At 54.8% G+C, this 16,425-nt stretch overlaps 4 protein-coding genes across 4 annotated transcripts; 2 read left to right on the forward strand and 2 right to left on the reverse strand.

Annotated features, from left to right (window-relative positions):
• Window positions 1-5,772: 5,772 nt before the first annotated feature.
• Window positions 5,773-7,834, forward strand: LAESUDRAFT_813013 (uncharacterized protein; the record flags this gene model as incomplete). The annotated part of the gene is made up of 3 exons (XM_040914454.1): window positions 5,773-5,778; window positions 5,833-6,691; window positions 6,751-7,834. 3 exons carry the CDS (start codon window positions 5,773-5,775, stop codon window positions 7,389-7,391), a joined length of 1,506 nt encoding a protein of 501 aa, XP_040763827.1. The 3' UTR covers window positions 7,392-7,834.
• Window positions 7,637-8,019, reverse strand: LAESUDRAFT_654292 (uncharacterized protein; the record flags this gene model as incomplete). The annotated part of the gene is made up of 3 exons (XM_040904474.1): window positions 7,637-7,722; window positions 7,770-7,825; window positions 7,892-8,019. Coding segments are annotated over 3 exons (270 nt in total), but the record flags the coding sequence as incomplete, so codon positions are not given.
• Window positions 8,020-9,825: 1,806 nt separating this feature from the next.
• On the reverse strand, window positions 9,826-11,281 carry LAESUDRAFT_196957 (uncharacterized protein). Its single transcript, XM_040901539.1, has 4 exons — window positions 11,198-11,281; window positions 10,949-11,102; window positions 10,570-10,885; window positions 9,826-10,498 (listed from the first exon to the last, which is right to left on the reverse strand). Exons 2-4 carry the CDS (start codon window positions 11,004-11,006, stop codon window positions 9,943-9,945), a joined length of 930 nt encoding a protein of 309 aa, XP_040763829.1. The 5' UTR covers window positions 11,007-11,102; window positions 11,198-11,281; the 3' UTR covers window positions 9,826-9,942.
• A 1,649-nt stretch (window positions 11,282-12,930) lies between these two features.
• LAESUDRAFT_726302 (uncharacterized protein) lies at window positions 12,931-16,152 on the forward strand. The gene is made up of 8 exons (XM_040909004.1): window positions 12,931-13,595; window positions 13,659-13,764; window positions 14,134-14,191; window positions 14,248-14,357; window positions 14,421-14,560; window positions 14,617-14,742; window positions 14,802-14,943; window positions 15,008-16,152. The coding sequence occupies exons 1-8, from the start codon at window positions 13,265-13,267 to the stop codon at window positions 15,789-15,791; spliced, it is 1,797 nt and encodes a 598-aa protein (XP_040763830.1). The 5' UTR covers window positions 12,931-13,264; the 3' UTR covers window positions 15,792-16,152.
• The last annotated feature ends 273 nt before the right edge of the window (window positions 16,153-16,425 follow it).

Here is a 16,425-nt window from a genome sequence, read left to right on the forward strand (position 1 = left end):
AAGTGAGCGTGGGCCCCGCGGGTTATACCACACGGGGCTACCAAAGGTGAGAACGGGAAGGATGGTGGTAAGGTATAGCAAACGGGCTTGCGCGACCGTCATGCCTCGCTGTGTGTTGGCGAGCATGCGAAAAGCGGCAACGCGGGACGAAGCCCTGGCTGCCATGACTCGAATGTGGTGGGTGAAGGTTAGGCGTCGGTCATACCAGATGCCGAGCCAGCGCAAATATGAAGCAGGTTGAATGGTGGTATCCCGCCCGTCCCACTGAACCCGCAGGGGGGGGGGTTGACGTCAAGGGAGCGTCTCAGGGAGGTAAAGTGTATAAGCTCAGTTTTCGCCATGCCAATGGTCAGCCCAAGCTGGTGAAGCGTGGTGCCCACACTAGGTAGAGTGCGTTGGATGATGGCAGTGTTCTCGTTCAGTGAGGGAGAAACAATGAGGAGGGCAAAATCGTCTACGTAGCCCACCGTAGACTGCTGGGGGTGCGCGAACGGATCAAGGTTCGCATACAGCGGGGAAGAGTATATAGTAGAAAGGACTGGCAGCAGAGGCGATCCCTGTGGGATGCCGAGCGCAGCGACGTGGTAAGATGGACCCAGCTCAGAATTTAGCTTGGGCTGCACGGTGCGCGAGGAAAGGAATGACATGGTCCAAAGGACCTCGTTTGTGGGAAAGCCCAAAGAAAGGAGAGCAGAGTGAAGGACGTCGTGGCGAATGTTATTGTAATAGCCTTCGACGTCCATACACAGTAAGGTAGCAGAGAAACCGTTTTCCCACGCGGTGCGTACACGGTGCATCAGAGTGACTCCCGCATCCACGACGGAGTGTTGGCCCCACCCACCAAACTGCGAGCCGGGCACAAGATTGTGAGCACCGATTTGAAAGTTGAAACGGGCAGCAACCACTTTTTCCAGGATCTTGCTCATGGTTTCCAAGAGCGCTATTGGTCGGTGGGACTTGGGTGCAGTGTAATCCGCCTTGCCCGGTTTGGGCAGGTACACAACCGCCGCAGCCCGAAGTGGGGCGGGGAGGTAACCCAGGCGCAAAGAAGAGGATAGAAAAAGAAAAACAGCATGATGCGCACCAGACCGCCAGACCCATTTTAGGAGCTGCCATGACACTCCGGAGATGCCAGGTGCTGAATAGTTAGATGCAGCCTCGATGGCGGCAGTTACTTCAGTGATAAGGAGGGGGCGGTCTGGGCGCGCTGCCGGAGGCGTAGAGGTAAAGAGAGGAGGCAGATCAGGCAAGGGCGGAGACGCCGGAAAATAGAAACGTGTGAGTAGACGACTCGTGTCGGCAGGGAGAGAGCCAGTCTCCCCGTCCGAGCGGATGACAGGTAGTGGGGGTGCCCGCACTCCTTTGGTCCAGGAGGCGAGCCGCCAGGGGTTGGTGTGCTGGAGTCGCGTGACCGCCTCCCGAGTCCAGTCCTTCCGAGCTTGTCGGATGACGGCCGAGAGTGTGACTTTGGCTTCTCGCCTTTCCTCACGAGTATGAGCTGCCTGGACATCTGCGCGGGCAGTGTCGCATGCATCATTCCACCAGAGCTGGGAGGCCCGGTGAGCATGTGTGCGTCGGGGGAACACTTCGTGGCAGGCCACGGACATTGCTCACAGCAGAGCCTGAGCGCCCGCTTCGAGGTCGTCATTGGTGGTATAGGTGGCTGGTGGTGGGGACAGCGCCAGCTCGCGGGCAAGGCACGTGTTCCATTCGTCCCGTTTGGACACGTCGACTCGAAAGCCAAGGTCAACGTCTACGGGGTGAGCAATGTGAAAGAGAGTAGAGGTTAGTAGAGCGTGATCAGATTCGAAGGATGTGGGAGTAGCAGCGACTCCGTGAACGTGAAAGTGCGCACTGGAGGTCGCGCAGACCAGATCGATGATGGTGCCCGAGAGCAGGTCACCATTCACCATGTGGGTGGGTTGATCGAGGTCATTAAGAATTTCGAGCAACTCACGCTCGAGCCACCCAGCGAAAGCGGTGGAGGCAGTGGAAGCAGAGCGGGAGGCCCATCCGGTCCATGACCATAGGGGGTGGTGGAGATTAAAATCTCTGGTGACAAGGAGGTTCGCTCGTGGCGGGAAAGGGATATCATAGAGAGTGGGCAGAACGCGGTGTTGGGCTCGCGAGCCTTCGTTATAGCAATTGACCACGAAGAAATCATGGGTGGGATCAGAGCGTGAAACAAAATGAAGGACGACCACATCCGGGTCCGACACCAGGTCGGTACGCATGGATATGTGATAAGTATTTAAAAGCATGCAAAAGCATGCGCCGGACCAGGATGCTGGCTCGAGGTCGTGGCAGCGCAGAGGTGGAGGGGAAATGATAGGCGTCCAGGCCATAGGGCCGGACATTGACGTGACCAAAAACAGTAGTGCCTGACTCAGAGCCATGGGGGGTATCGATGCCGATTTGCCCCCACCACGGTTCTTGAAGAAAATAGATATCGTATGAAGTGGAAGAAACGAAGCCGTGGACGCGCGGATTGGACCGGGCCACATTCAAATGAGCGGTTGTGATATTCATGATGAGGGGTTGGAGCGCGAGATGGGAATGCGGTAATCTTTCCGTGCAGGGCAAGTGGTGTCAGCGGCACTGTGACCGTTGGTGCCACAGACCACACAGAAATAGTGGTTAGACTCGCAAGGCTGGTCTGCCGGGCGAGCCTCATGATTGCAGACAAGGCATGCCTGCCGATGCATATCGGACGTGTGGTCAGTCTTTCCACAGAAGCGGCACACAGGCGCCCGCTTCTTGCAGTGACTTTCGAGATGCGTGAGGCGCCAGCAACGAGTGCACTGACGGAAAACGGGACGATCTTTTGACTTCTTTACAGTGATGCGGGAGCCATAGAACCAAAGGAAAGCGGCAGCATCACCGCGGTTGTCATGTCCAAGGAGGTTACGCGCACAGTAGTCGCGATGGGCATCCTCAATGGAGACGATAATAGAGGACTTCCCGAGCTGCTCGCGATGTTCCTTAGGTACAACGAAACCGGGTAGACCATTGAAGTGAACAGACGAAAACATAGCATTACGGCGTAGTTCCGCCATGATTTCCTCCTCAGTGAGTAACAATCCCGTGTCGGGATGACGCAGCGGGCAGCTCGGGATGAACAGTTTCGTAACAGGAACGAGAGGGCGGAAGTCCTGCGGCGCGGATGCACGCTCACGCAGGTCTGGCGCAGGGGAGGCAGCACGCGGGACGACTCCCAACATGTGACGTATGGGCCGGAGACACTCGCGTATGAGCGAGTCGGGGGAATCGTGCGAGAAAACCGCTTGGACCTTGGTTGGTCCAGCGAAGCGGAGACCGAGAAAACGTACCTTGGCCCACGCGGGGGTCTCGCGCAGGCGTGTATGGACCTTAGCATACCATTGGGGCATGGTACCCCCTGCCTCGATGGCGGCATGCTGCTCGGGGGTAATGAGAAGGACGTAGCACTTCTCGCGGTTCTTGGCGGCCGCCTGTGCCATGGTTGGGGCATTCGGGGCCTGCGTCTCAGGCTGCGTCGTAGGCTGCGCTGCAGGGGCAGCAGCACTGGAGTTGGCGGCGGGGGCACGTTGACGACCGGTACGGACCGGCGGTTGGGGTCGCGGTCCCTCGGGGGCATTGGGAGGGTGTGGCAGCGGACGCCCGCGTACTAGCTGGGCCTCGATAGCCGACAGCCGCGTGTTGATGGCTGACGTGGCCATTCGAACGCCGTCCTCGACAGCCTTAGTCAGGGCAGCCTGCACGTCGATGCCGACAGGGAGGGCGCCTTCCGTGCGCGGTCGGGTGCGCGGAGCCTCGTCCATGAGTGCGTCGTCGTCGAGGAGGACGGCTGCGCTGGCGAGCTGCTGATGGAAGAGAGCCTGGTAGAGGTGCATGATCCGGGCACCAGCCCCGGTGTCGATGATGAGGGAGTCGCGCATGAGAGCGTTGTGGAAGTCGCGAAGGCAGGTAGTGAGCGCGACAGCGCAGTTCTCGAACTCGTCGGAGTATGCCTCGGCCTCGTAGGGGCCGTCGATAACGCGCTGCACGCCGACAGCAAGGTCGCTCATATTGTTGCGCAGAGACCTAATGGTGTCGCGCATAGCATTGTGGACCTGCGGGCGCGGGGGCGTCGGCGCTGGGGCCGACGTCGTCGCGCTCGCTGGCGGTGGAGACCCTCCCGGAGGAGTTCGCTCTACACCTATGCCCTCCATGTTCGATTCGCTGGCAGTCGCCTGTTGGGCGCTTATAGCGGACATGGTGGTACGGGAAAGAGAAGGATGTTGAGCATTACGAACGGATATCTTCAGCGTGTTTCGGTCAGGACAGCCGTGAGCGGTACAGATCGAGCACTCGTTCTCCTGCAGCATGCCACTCAGATATAAATGTGCTGGCTCCTTCGAGGTTTCTTTCGATGAGACTTCTGGCCCGCCGCTTATTCGATCATCACCTTTGCTCACCTTGTGGCAGCCAATGCGGAGGGTCAACGCATCATCATCACCAGGCACGCGCCGCATCTATGCCTTTGAAATATCGCTAACATGATCAGATCAATTCTCGCAGAAGCGAATTCGACCTTCTCCGGATCAGATACGACGGTCAACTTTGCGAGACACATTTTGTCTGGACATGTACATGCGGTCTTGGCCGACTGTCCTCATCAGAACAGGCACGAACCCCATGAACCCGTTCCAAGAAGCGCACGACCACTGCCAGGACGAAGCACTCATCCGGACATGGTATGTCCCACACGAGCAAACTCCATGTCACGAAGCGAATCGCATGGACGTACCTTCTGGAAGTCACCATCTGAACGTCCCTCGCTCGTCGTTAATGCCGTTCCCCCAGCAGACGCGCATCACAGACCTGCCCGAGCTCTTGTGCAGACACCAAGCTCGCGGGCCACCCTCGCATGGTCAGCTTCGCACAACACTCGCTCGCTGCTCACTTTTGTGAATATAAGGATCAGACCGGTCCACCCTCGCGGCCTCGCCGCACATCAGTGGTGACAGGCGGCCAGGCGCACTGGATAGATGAAGAGATATATTGAAAGAATCGAGAGGAGTTGAGAGCGGATACAATGGAATTCGTAGACAAAATTGGGTCGTACGAACCGGCGATACGCTGCATGCCGCACCATGCACGCAGAGCCTCGAGCGGTCGAGCAACGGGACGACACCGCCCGATGCGGAACGCTTGAGGCCAGTGAAGCTTGAAGATAAAACTCAGTAGCGAGACGCACTCCCCACCGAACAGAAATATCAATCAACAGCCTGCTAGCTACTAACCGACTGGGTGATTGGGTCGTGGTCATTTATGTGAGAATGGTGGGATGGCGCAGTTGCGATGGGCCGCTGCTCTCGTAATCGAGCTTGCCACGGACGCACAGACAGGCGGAATTGTGCATTGGAGTTGAGCGAGAATATCATGCGAGCGGAGGGCTGTGTACAGACAGAAAGTGCAGGGGACATAGCGTACGATGGGTGTAGGATCGGTTGCGCCGTCTCGCGAGCCACAGTGCACAGGCCGCGCGACGCCACACTATGCCCCTGCCACCTCAACGGTCCTCGTACTAGAGCACTGTCGTCGTAAATTCGACTTTATCGGCAATGTCACGTCAGGAAAGTGGTGAAAAAACACTTTCACTTTCACTCGAAGAATTGACTATATCGGACTTGATCAAGATACTGTCTTCCAAGTTCAAACAAAGTGACGCTTGCGAACGGTGCGTCCCTGCCCGCCTTGACTGTATCATTATTCATACCAATCTTGACCTCATTGACTTCAGCATACTTCATGTCAGTAACGTTTGCTTCCAATCTAGCTCAACAGACAGACTGATATAACAGCATATAGCTTAAGGATCTTGAGGGGCTAGTTCAAGTTGGGCGGCGCGACCTAAATGTCGGCGTTGCGATCAACCGTCTTCCTGCCGAAGTGCTCCGGGAGATATTCGTGACAACCTGCACCGTCAAGCTAGCTCGATACAGACATCACATCATGACCGTCTGGAGCCCAACTTGGATTGACAAGGGCAGAGCAACCAGTCTCATGCTTGTCTGCTGTCGTTGGAAAGAGATCGCCTTGGGGATCCGGGAGCTCTGGAATGGCATTGAGACATATCGGAAACATGAAGATCATACCTTGCTGGAGAGGTCTGGCCGAGGCCCGCTCAAAGTGTTGGCTTGCGGCAAATTGGAACCCTCTTGTGCTGTTGCGCATGCTCTCCAAAATGTGGAGCATTCATCCCGAATCCAAGAGTTGTACTGGGAACGGCCCTTATCATGTGAGGACCTTCGAATGCCAGCACCCTCGCTGAAGTCTCTTGCACTGCAAGATGACCGCAGTGACAGTGTGCCAGACGGATCCCTCAAACTCTTCGACAACCACACCCCATGTCTGGAGCGCCTGTCACTGTCATATGTGCAATGGCTGCCCAGCAATGCGTTCGCCAAACTGACGTTCTTGGCTCTCGACCATTGCAATATACCGAAAGCTCCCATCAAGCTACGCAACTTGCTTGTTGGAACACCAAACCTAGTCGATCTCATCCTGCGAAGTGTACCCGACTCCAGCTACCCGCACGTTCAAGTGGATTTTGAGGCTGCAGGCATGAAGCCTGTGATGCTCACACGGTTGCGCCGTTTACTGATCGGGGATATGTGGGCCGATGACATCGATTATGTCTTCCGGGACGCTCGCCTAAACGAAACCTGTCCGTCTCGATCAAAGATATGATAAGGAGCAGGAGCGATGAGCAGCGATTTTTGGAAGTGGTATCCAGTTGGTCGTTGAATGCCTTGAAGCAACCCAAACAACTGCATTTCCAGCCGCAGGTCGCCATCGTCACTGGAGCCTCTTCTGGTCTCCGTTATGAGGTCAGGAGAAACATGACCCTCGAGGATTGGACCACATTCAACTGGCCACAGATTCTTCCCCTTTCCAGCGTCTCGCACTTGTGCACGTTCGCGTGCAAGGGGCCCGGTCTTGAACGTGTCCGCAGCCTTCTTAGGCAGATGACCACTCTTCAGACACTGTCCGTCGACATTGATGGCCTGACGAAGATCATCAACACATTAACACTCTTCCGAGACCCGATCGACCCGCCTCTGTGTCCCACACTGATGACGCTACGTATCGTCATCCCGAAATATAGTGATAGTGATTATGACATCATCCTGGACTCGATCCTCCCGCAGCTTGGCATCAAACACCTTTATCTCGGGCTGATCGATCCTTCGGATGGACGCTGGAGAGGCTGGAGAGCTGTGAAAGATCAGCTGCATGGCAACTTCGAGTCGGTGAAATTTGAGACACTGTGTTGCAATAAGGCATACGACACTAATTTGCCGCTGATTTGTGTTGAGATGGCACATGCTTTGTGGTCGCCCTGGTACTTGCATTGGCACTATTGACATAACTCACACAGAAAGATTACTCTCATGATCGTCCCTTTGCTCTGTGTTTCAATTGTTCTGACGAATGATGTTATGCAGACAATGCTCGTCGTGTTGCGCACCGTAGCAATATTATCTCACCGGCTATTCTCAGATATAATGAGCGTACGAGGAGAAAGTTTAATGACGACATGGATTGCGATGCTAATGCTATACTAGTAGAGTGACTGATCCCGAACCAGTCAGGTGTCTCAGACATAACATCATCTCTTATGCACGCGCATGCGCTGTTGTAGGTTGTCCTGTCTGTTGAAGGTCTTCTCACAGTCCGAATACGGACTTTGATATGCTACATAGAAGTGATGGCCTGCGATGTGTACGATGGGACAGACGTACGATTCTCGAGGGTGTGAATACTTCTGATGTGACTCTTGAGAAGTTGAGGTCCTCGCCTCTTTTGGAGAACTTGCCGCAAACACCATATTTGTAGTCTCGTACTCGCTGCGAACGTTTTATACAAGACATCAGTCCCAACCCTCTCAATGGATACTAGATAATAATGGTTCCGTACCCGTGGCACTCCATTCTTCGAGACGACCACAGAAGAGATAGGCACGCGGCGGCCTCTCCTCTTATTCGTCAGGTTGGATCCGGCGTGGGTATCGTGAAGCGGTGCGATGAGGACGAGGCGGGCGAGACTGTCCGCGTCTTACTGCGAGGGCACACGGAGGAGCTGCTAGGCACGAACTCATCATCGCCACTCGTATCACCATTCGCCATGTCGGAGTCGCGTCCTTGTACGATTCGTCACTGTCGACCTGATGGTCCGAGTCCCCTGCGGAGGAGGAGCTCGTATAACCTGTGTGGCGCCTTCGCATTTCTCTTCTGAGAACCACTGTTCGTGGAACCGGTTTCGGCTTGTAGCTCTTCATGCACCTCAGCGGGTGTTCCTTCACGGACCGGTTGATTACCGCTGAGCAGACTCATTTTGAGAGCGGCTGAAGCAGGAGGGTCATTAACGAGCAGGTTAGGATCTATACCGCCAGAGACGTCGGCCTGTGGCAATGCTGCCGTGGGGGTAGTATTGCGGGGGAAAGCTGTTTGTGGTCGATAAATTGCGGGAGAGTTTCAGGCTCGGTCACCTGGCGGCTGCAAAAATGTTCCCGCAAAAGTCGGAAACACATATGGCGACGAGGCGATCATTGATTTTCCAGGTGGATGGGATACAGCAATGGTTTTGTGTTGTACAATGTTCGTGCAAATGAGGTCGTTTCATTGTGAATGTTGACTTGTGTATGCGATAGAAAGAACCCCCGAGATTTCAATGATACCAGGGAAGTTATGATCTCGCAAACGCGCCAAGCCCTGCTCCATTGACTCGAGCCGGGATGGATGGGCCACCCGCTTCGAAATGACGATTCAAAATGTCGATACTTCTTTGCATGTTTACGATCTCTCCGAAGTCCATATGTCAGTCGGAGCTTTTTACTCACCTTGAAATCTATGAGCTGATCTCGTGGTTGGAGTGGGATAGTAGCTCAGATCTACAGACTGCTCGATAGATTCCCCACGTTGTCTTTCATGCTCCATGAATATTTTTGTAGGTTTTCGGCAGGCCTCGAGCAGCGGATGTGTTCGCTCGGAAATTAATATTGGTATCCGACAAGCAATCCATGATCGATGAGTCATTCAAGTTGCGAAGTCCAACAGTGGCTTTGCGTTCGATCTGCGAAGGTCTACTTGACTTCGTGAGGGGTCAGCCAACTGTCAAAAGTTTTCAAGGAGTTTATAACCGCGCCTTTTCCTGAAGAAGAGGTCGTGTTCCTGATGGTATTCTTGCTCCTCTTCGTTCCCTAGAAACAGACATCCTGCCTTGACCATTCATCATGCAACGCGGATCACCCACCTCAACATCATAATCTCGCATGCTAACATATCGATCGCACCTAATAGGCGGTCAACTCGTTACTTTTGTGCAAAGCAGAGACGTGTCAATCGAGCTGACCGGGTTAATGGCCAACGAGGAGCAACTCTTGAATGTGGCGTTCTATCTAGTTCTGTGGCCTATGAGCCTGAAATACGAATAGATTGTGCATTGGATTTACAGTGGTGCTGACAAGGAGACAGCATAAGGAGGACATACCAAACAACCATACGAGCGATCCGCAATCATCAATCATAGCTTGTCCTGACGATAGACACGGCTTTCTCAGAGAGCATCCCTATAGCGTCAGACCTTCGCGCGTTATCCCGATAAGACACAAAAAGTGGATGAACCGACAGGCAGAGTACCGTCACTTGGCAGGTTTTCCGCCAGCTGCTGGACTACGCATTGATCATGAAGTAAATGAAGCGACCCCTGATGCGTCCGTAGCAGCTTTGCCGCCCGGTTTAAGGCCAAATTGGTGAAGTCGTTGATTTCATGGTGGCTAAGCTGAGCGCTGAAGCGTTGATGTTGAAACTCGAAGTACTATCGCGCATTCGAATAAAACTACACAGCGTGGATAAGAATAAAGCATGCATAGAGAGCAGATGCGTGCATACATCTCTTTGCGACTAGAAATACAAACTAGGACGACACGCGAGCAGGCGTGAGCGAACCCCGCGCCCACGGCGCGACGCACGCAGGGGTTCCGCGAAGCACCAACACCTTCTCCTTCGTAAGGCGCACAGGTATGCTCGACAATCGCGGCAGATTCTCCTCCACAACCACGACACTAGGTGCCTCCGTCGGGAAAGGGGCAAACTCCGGACTGGGTGCACGGCTGCGCCTGAGGACAGGACGATTATCGAAATCGTCGCTGTCTGGGTCTGCGTCCACGTCTGGAATCAAGCCCGCATCTTCGTCGTCGGAGTGTTCGGACGGCTCCCATTCCATAAAGGAGTCGTCGTCGTCGTGAATACTGGCGGATGGCGAATGCGTGAGCGCCGGTTCAGAGTCGGGCTCTTCGAAAGAGTCTGCAGTGTCTCTGTAGCGATACGCAGACGTGGGATGGGGCGATGCAGAAGATGCCTCGGAGTCTGAGGGAGTAGACGATTCTGCCCGCGCATCCTGCGCAGACCAATAATCGATCGCCTCTTTCTCCACCGCAGAGCGTACGGCATGGATACCATAAAGGTTGATTCTGCTCAGCGCACATGCATGCAATCAGCTACGAGAGGCAGCATTGCGCGGTGGACGTATGTATGCACGTACATCATCTCCACTCGACTTTCGCATACCTTCTTCCAGAGTCTCGTCGGGCGACGGAATGGGCTCAACTCCGAGCGGTCCGCTTCATCCTCCGATTCGAAAGCGACCGCGGTGGATGAAGCCTTCATTTCAGATCGAACAGAAGCTTCAGGGTCTCGTTCCTCCAGATCGACTGTAATGAGCGCAGCCGAGGGATCAGCTTCGTCTGCTGTGCCATCTGAGCTTGTGCCAATCTCTATCAATCGCAGCACTTCGGAATGACCACCGCGCTTGTCGACCATCAGAGATCGGTAGGGATCATCTCTGTGCTCTATTGGCTCTGAAAAGCAACTCAGCGACAATGCACTCGGCGACAATGCACCGGTCTCGATTGGCTGCTCACCGTGCAGATCAACATTCTGCTGCACGCCTGAGAATCCAGCGTCACTGATTCCTTCCATACGCTTCTCCGACTTGTTGATCGTCGAGCTCTCGCCAGCGCACAGCGTGGAGGTTTCGCCCGGCTCGCATGCATGCACAGCGGAAGCCTCGCGATTCTGCGATGAGAACACGCCGTGATAGGCATGTGCAGGTTGTCGCGTGATCAACGCTGCCTCGTGCACTCTCACGGACTGGTCGCTGCTTGACGAACCTGAAGCGTCGCTTTTGAATCTCTTGCGGTCTACGGTCCGAGCACCATCGTCGAGCTGGCATCCCTCGGGTATCCTCTTTTTGGTCATTCTCTCGTTTACATCGTCCTCCCAGTCGGAAGCACAGGCAGTGTGACGCATGACGACGGAGCATGTCCCTTCCGCGCGATCCCTGAGTAGTTCAGCCTTCATCCCGATAGTTTTGGCTGAGGTGCGATGTGAGGCGCTATCGGAGTGAGTCGACACGTCGATCATAGCAGCAGATATCATCGATGGATTTGAAGGAAAGATGTGCGTCTCGCCGTGGGACCGATGTCAAGCAGGAGAGCGTAGACAACGACAGGGCTGTCGACACGTAGGAGTTGTCGGAAAGATAAGCTGCCCAACCTCAGGAGGTGTCCATTGCAAGGACAGCTCAAAATGTGTATGAGATGGTCGCGTTGCGGCCACGTGCCCAACGCGTCAGAACGCGCCTCGGTAAAATCACGTGATCGAGACCCGCTGTACGGTCTGTGCTCACTGCGTACAGAAGGGCCGCAAACAAACAGTTTGAGGCACTGACTAGTGACTCGTCAGCGAATATTGTATGCGATGTGTCGTCTAGTTACGCTAAGCAATGTTCGGCCATGAATACATCACTAGGACTGCAGCCGCTGATTAGAAAGCGTGCGCGCTAAGGCCAAATTCATTTCGCACATCGCTCCATGTCGACTCTGCATTGCGCTAGCTCCGTTATATGGCTGGAATGTGGTCTAGAGCCAAGAGAATATATGGACCGACATCCGAAATAAATTTCCATTCACATAAGCCCATCCTCAAGAGGCCACAAGAAAGGGCTCGCGATGATACTCCAGCGTTCGGGCTTGGAAATTCGTGAGCAACCTAGAGGACCAACTTCATGAAATAAAAGAAACGTGCTATCTTTCAGAAACGAGCAGGCAAGCTCGTCTGCCCTGCGGTGGGTGGGGCTATCAGTCAGACAAGGATTGCACGTAGGACCTCTTCACTTCAAGAATCGCGTTTCGTTGGATATTGAGGGAATGGCCGCGTCATTTCCCCCAACCGTACAGCAAACTCTGCCACGCACCGTTAGATATCTCACCGGCTGTATATACGCACATGGGTTGCTTATCTGCGCGAAAGACCACCTACAACTCGGGCTTGGCGGATGAGATGTATTGGGAGTAGCAACAGATTCTGCAAAGCCCTCCGGTCATGACGCCTTCCGTCATCAGATTGACAATGTAATTGTCTGATTCTACTTGAATCCTGGATACTGAGCCATCGCGTGACGCTCGCTCTGGCTGTGTCACATTGACCAGCAGCTCCATTTTGACGACACTTTCAAATTCTGGCTTCACACCGGATAACGCAGCCCGTTTTGTTTCCCAAAACAGGTCTGCGTGTGTATGTTCTGGGCGCTGCAGAAACACAGGATTGCACGGCGACCCTGACATCCTTTGTTTGAATCAGTGCCCCCCTACGACCGGCCAAAGGCGACGCAGTGCGCATCAATCTATGAATAGAACCTCGTGGGTGCCGATTGCTTGCGTCAATAAGCCGTTGAGGCGCAACGCTAAAGACTCGGCTGAAATGGGTAGCATTTATTGACATGTAGCCGCTGCTACGTCGAACGGTCGCCTGCCTGACGACAATCGCACTCTCAGAGAACAGCCCCAGCGCAGCATGTAATCCCAAAAAGAAAGAACGGCCTGTATGCCCTAGATTATACAGCAGAGAATGGATGTACAGAGACAATGGTGAGTCAAAAGAGGAGTGTCATTCGGTGAGGGATCCGAAGAGGCAGGGACTGCGTGAGAGGCTGTGCGGCGGTGGCGCCGAGGCCAAGCCAACAACGTCTCCAATGCTTCCATCTTCCCTAAAATACTGAAATAAAGCACCGTCGCTCTCTATTCTGAACCTCCTTCTTCTTCGCCATCACTTCTTCATCTGCGTTGACCGCGACGACGGCGGGCTGTCCTCTGCTGTTTACGACCTCCCTAACTTCGCTACATCACCGCCACTGACTCTACCCACTATTGGGCCTTCCTCTCGAGAGTGTGCCCGTCATGGCATCCTACCCAGCATACGACAGCAATCGAGCATCTCCCGTAAACGTCCTTTACCCAAACGGTAGACCCAACCCGAACGGACAGTCTTACCCTCCGTTCGCAAGCGACCCTCGCTACGACTCGAGCAGAGACTCTCTAGCCAGCATAGATGATGCCAGCACAAATACATACAAGAATCAGAAGAATGGCGAAGTAATTGTGGACATGCGCGAGCTCTCGCGCACCCCAAGTCCAACGCCGAGCGAGGCCAAGGAGCTCGAAAAGAGCGGCGTGTTCGACCTGAAGGCGATGATGAATTGGAGATTCTGGATCAGGAAGGAGTGGGCCTGTGCGTTATCTCACCGCGGTCAGTACTGGTTCGTACTGACGCTGTATGTCACGCATTGTACAGGGTACTATATCGCCTTCATCGTCGCTCTCGTCGTAGTAATATTATTTACGGTATATCATGATACAATCGTGAGGTGGTTGCAGCCGGCTGCCACTTGGATGCACAAGTGAGTCCTTCGTCCTACAGGATTTTCGGTGAGACGCTTGGGGCGGAGGACGCTCCGCTACAGCTCTTTGGCGGCCTGTTCGCACAGCAGTGGTCTGTGATCGCCTGTACTGCCTTCAGGACAATTCCTGGAAATACGTCCACACAGGTCCGCGTTCTACGATTGCGTTCCTCTGCCTCCGCGGATCATCTGCTTGACAGAGAATGCGAGCAGACGCACAGTACCGTCCTGCGCTGCGCATCGGGATGGCGAGCCGCTACTGTTTCTCTTGGCGGCTGATGCGGTGGAGGCATCATTGCCACAATTTATCCATGTTCGCGTGCGCCCTGACTCCGGTGTGCCAATTGCTGATCAACTCCCTCTGTCCAGTCTCAAGTTTGGGTGGCTGATACCCATAGCCGTCTTCTTTGTAATATCATTCCCTCCGGTACGTCCCCGCTGTTCCGCCTTTGCCGTAACGTTCTCACCGCCTCTCCCGCACAGCTCTTTGGTCACGAGATCGTTGCTATCGTGTGCGGTCTGGTCTGGGGTCTATGGATTGGCTTCGCGATTGTCGCAGCAGGAACATTCTTGGGAGAACTCGGTAATTTCTAGTACGTGCACGATTTTATTTGCGGCTCCGATGTCGGACTAACAGCGGGACCATTGATCAAAAGTGCTTTCAAATACTGCTGTACCACACGGGGCGAGAAGTTCGAGCGTACAAAGATATCCTATGCCTGCCTTGCAAAGGTGGTGCGCGAGGGTGGGTTTAAAATCGCTTTAATCGCGCGTTTCAGTGCAATCCCCGGGCATTGTGAGTCTACGTTCGATCCTCCCTGTCGCTCTATCCAAATGCTCACCGCATCAAAGTCACAACGGCCGTCTTCGCGACATGTGGTATGCATGTATTGACCTTCATGCTTGCCGCTGCGCTGTCATTACCGAAGCAATTCATCACTGTGTACCTCGGAGTGGCCATGGAGCAGTCCGAGACTGGTATGTTTCACCGGGATGTTATGAAGTGCGATCTGCTGATGGACGCGCCGCATCTGCAGGCGGTGGGAGCAAGAACGATACTATCGTCAAGGACGCCGTTGTCGGCATCAGCGTCGTCGTCACGTTTATAGCTATGTGGTACATATACCATCTCATGAACAAGGTCAAGCCGGAGGTCATCCACGAGCGACGGAAAGCACGGTACGCTCAAGCACACCCATCGTTTTCTACCTCTATCTATGACTGAACACACTCGCCACTCCAGACAAGCCAAGATGATGGCCGCCATCGGCGAAGGCCCCTACAACAACCCCACAATGCTACAGTCCTCCACCTCAGTCGCCTTCAACCCGAACACCTCCGAGTCCGAAATCCCGCTCAACCCGCAGGTGCACCAGCAATGGGACGAGAACGGGCGCGCAGTCGGGTACGCGGGCGATCCGAACCTGTACGTGCCCAAGCCCGTGCGCGCACAGCCGCGCCAGCCCGCATTCGCGACGACCTTCCGCCCACAGCAACAGCAGCAGCAACAGCAACAGCGCGCGGACTCGCTCGGGAGCACGTACCAGATGAGCGAGCGCACGGCGTACCAGCCCGTCCGCCATGGCACGGACAGCTCGCAATCGCCGACGATGAACGCGCAGCCACACGTGAGCGGCACCGAGCCGGCACTGCCCAACCCCTTCGGAGATTCCATGCGCCCGCCATCACGACCGATGTACACCGCGAGCCCGCCACCGATCGTTCCGTTCGCGCCTGCATCCTCGTCGCGCCCGCATACGCCACAGACGGCGCCCGGCACGTTCAACTCATTCGCAACGCCCACGCAGGCGCAGTTTTCGCTCGGGCCCGCGCCCGCCAGTGCGCCCCTGCCCTTTCACGCACCCGCGCCCGCACCGGCGCTCGCGTCACCGAGCTACGCGCCTCCTCCAGGTCCTCCGCCACAACAGCACCCGACGAACCCCTTTGCCGCATACGACAGCACGACGTCCGTGCAGTCCGAGGCAGGCTCGCTCCCCCCGAGCTACTCCGAGCTTGGATATAGATGATCGCGCGGTCGGGCGGTTGAGTCGCCTGTCTGCGTCTGGCACTGCGAGGGTGTCGAGGGCGTCGAGGGACACGCTCGACTCGTTGGTGGCGCTGTATGTGTAGTGATTTGATACCCCTGCCCTGCCACTGCCAAGCGCGTCCCCTCGTTCTCACGTCATGTCGCGCCTTGTCTGCGATGTAATGTATGCGCTGTGCAGACGAGGTGTCTGCCTCTTCCTTTCTCTCGAGATCTTTTCTCTAGTAACACGTGGACGTTTCAACGCTGTAATTCTTGACATTAGCATCAATTCTTGCATGATCCATGATGCTCGATAGTGGCTGGCGTGAGACTGTAAAGAATATAGCGAGACGAACAACTCAGGTGGACACAGGCATAGCTCACCAATTCTCAACATGCTACATGAGCATCAGTTCTCAATGCATAATTCGATGGGCTGCACGAGACTGAATGAAACTGCGTGTGTGTATGAAATGCAAAGAAAAAACAGCAAGACAAGCACCTCCATCATGCCTATATGTGTAGTAGCGTAGAGATGAGCTCTATCATTGTGGAGGAGACAGGCGCCGGTACCGTAATTCATTCATTTCATTCATTTTGAGACGATTCTTTCAGTTCATGCATAATATTTGTGT

This window comes from Laetiporus sulphureus, assembly GCF_001632365.1.
Source record: "Laetiporus sulphureus 93-53 unplaced genomic scaffold LAESUscaffold_22, whole genome shotgun sequence".
NCBI classification, from domain to species: Eukaryota; Fungi; Basidiomycota; class Agaricomycetes; order Polyporales; family Laetiporaceae; genus Laetiporus; species Laetiporus sulphureus.

Bases quoted from the DNA above. Each gene is read 5' to 3' on its own strand.
- LAESUDRAFT_726302 (XM_040909004.1), top strand. From the start codon at position 13,265: ATGGCATCCTACCCAGCATACGACAGCAATCGAGCATCTCCCGTAAAC. The intron at 13,596-13,658 runs GTGCGTTATCTC...CGCATTGTACAG, and splicing joins GATCAGGAAGGAGTGGGCCT to GGTACTATATCGCCTTCATC. The intron at 14,561-14,616 runs GTGAGTCTACGT...ACCGCATCAAAG, and splicing joins CAGTGCAATCCCCGGGCATT to TCACAACGGCCGTCTTCGCG.
- LAESUDRAFT_196957 (XM_040901539.1), bottom strand. From the start codon at position 11,006: ATGGAAGGAATCAGTGACGCTGGATTCTCAGGCGTGCAGCAGAATGTT. The intron at 10,886-10,948 runs GTGAGCAGCCAA...GTTGCTTTTCAG, and splicing joins GCAGAATGTTGATCTGCACG to AGCCAATAGAGCACAGAGAT. The intron at 10,499-10,569 runs GTACGTGCATAC...TGCGCTGAGCAG, and splicing joins GAAAGTCGAGTGGAGATGAT to AATCAACCTTTATGGTATCC.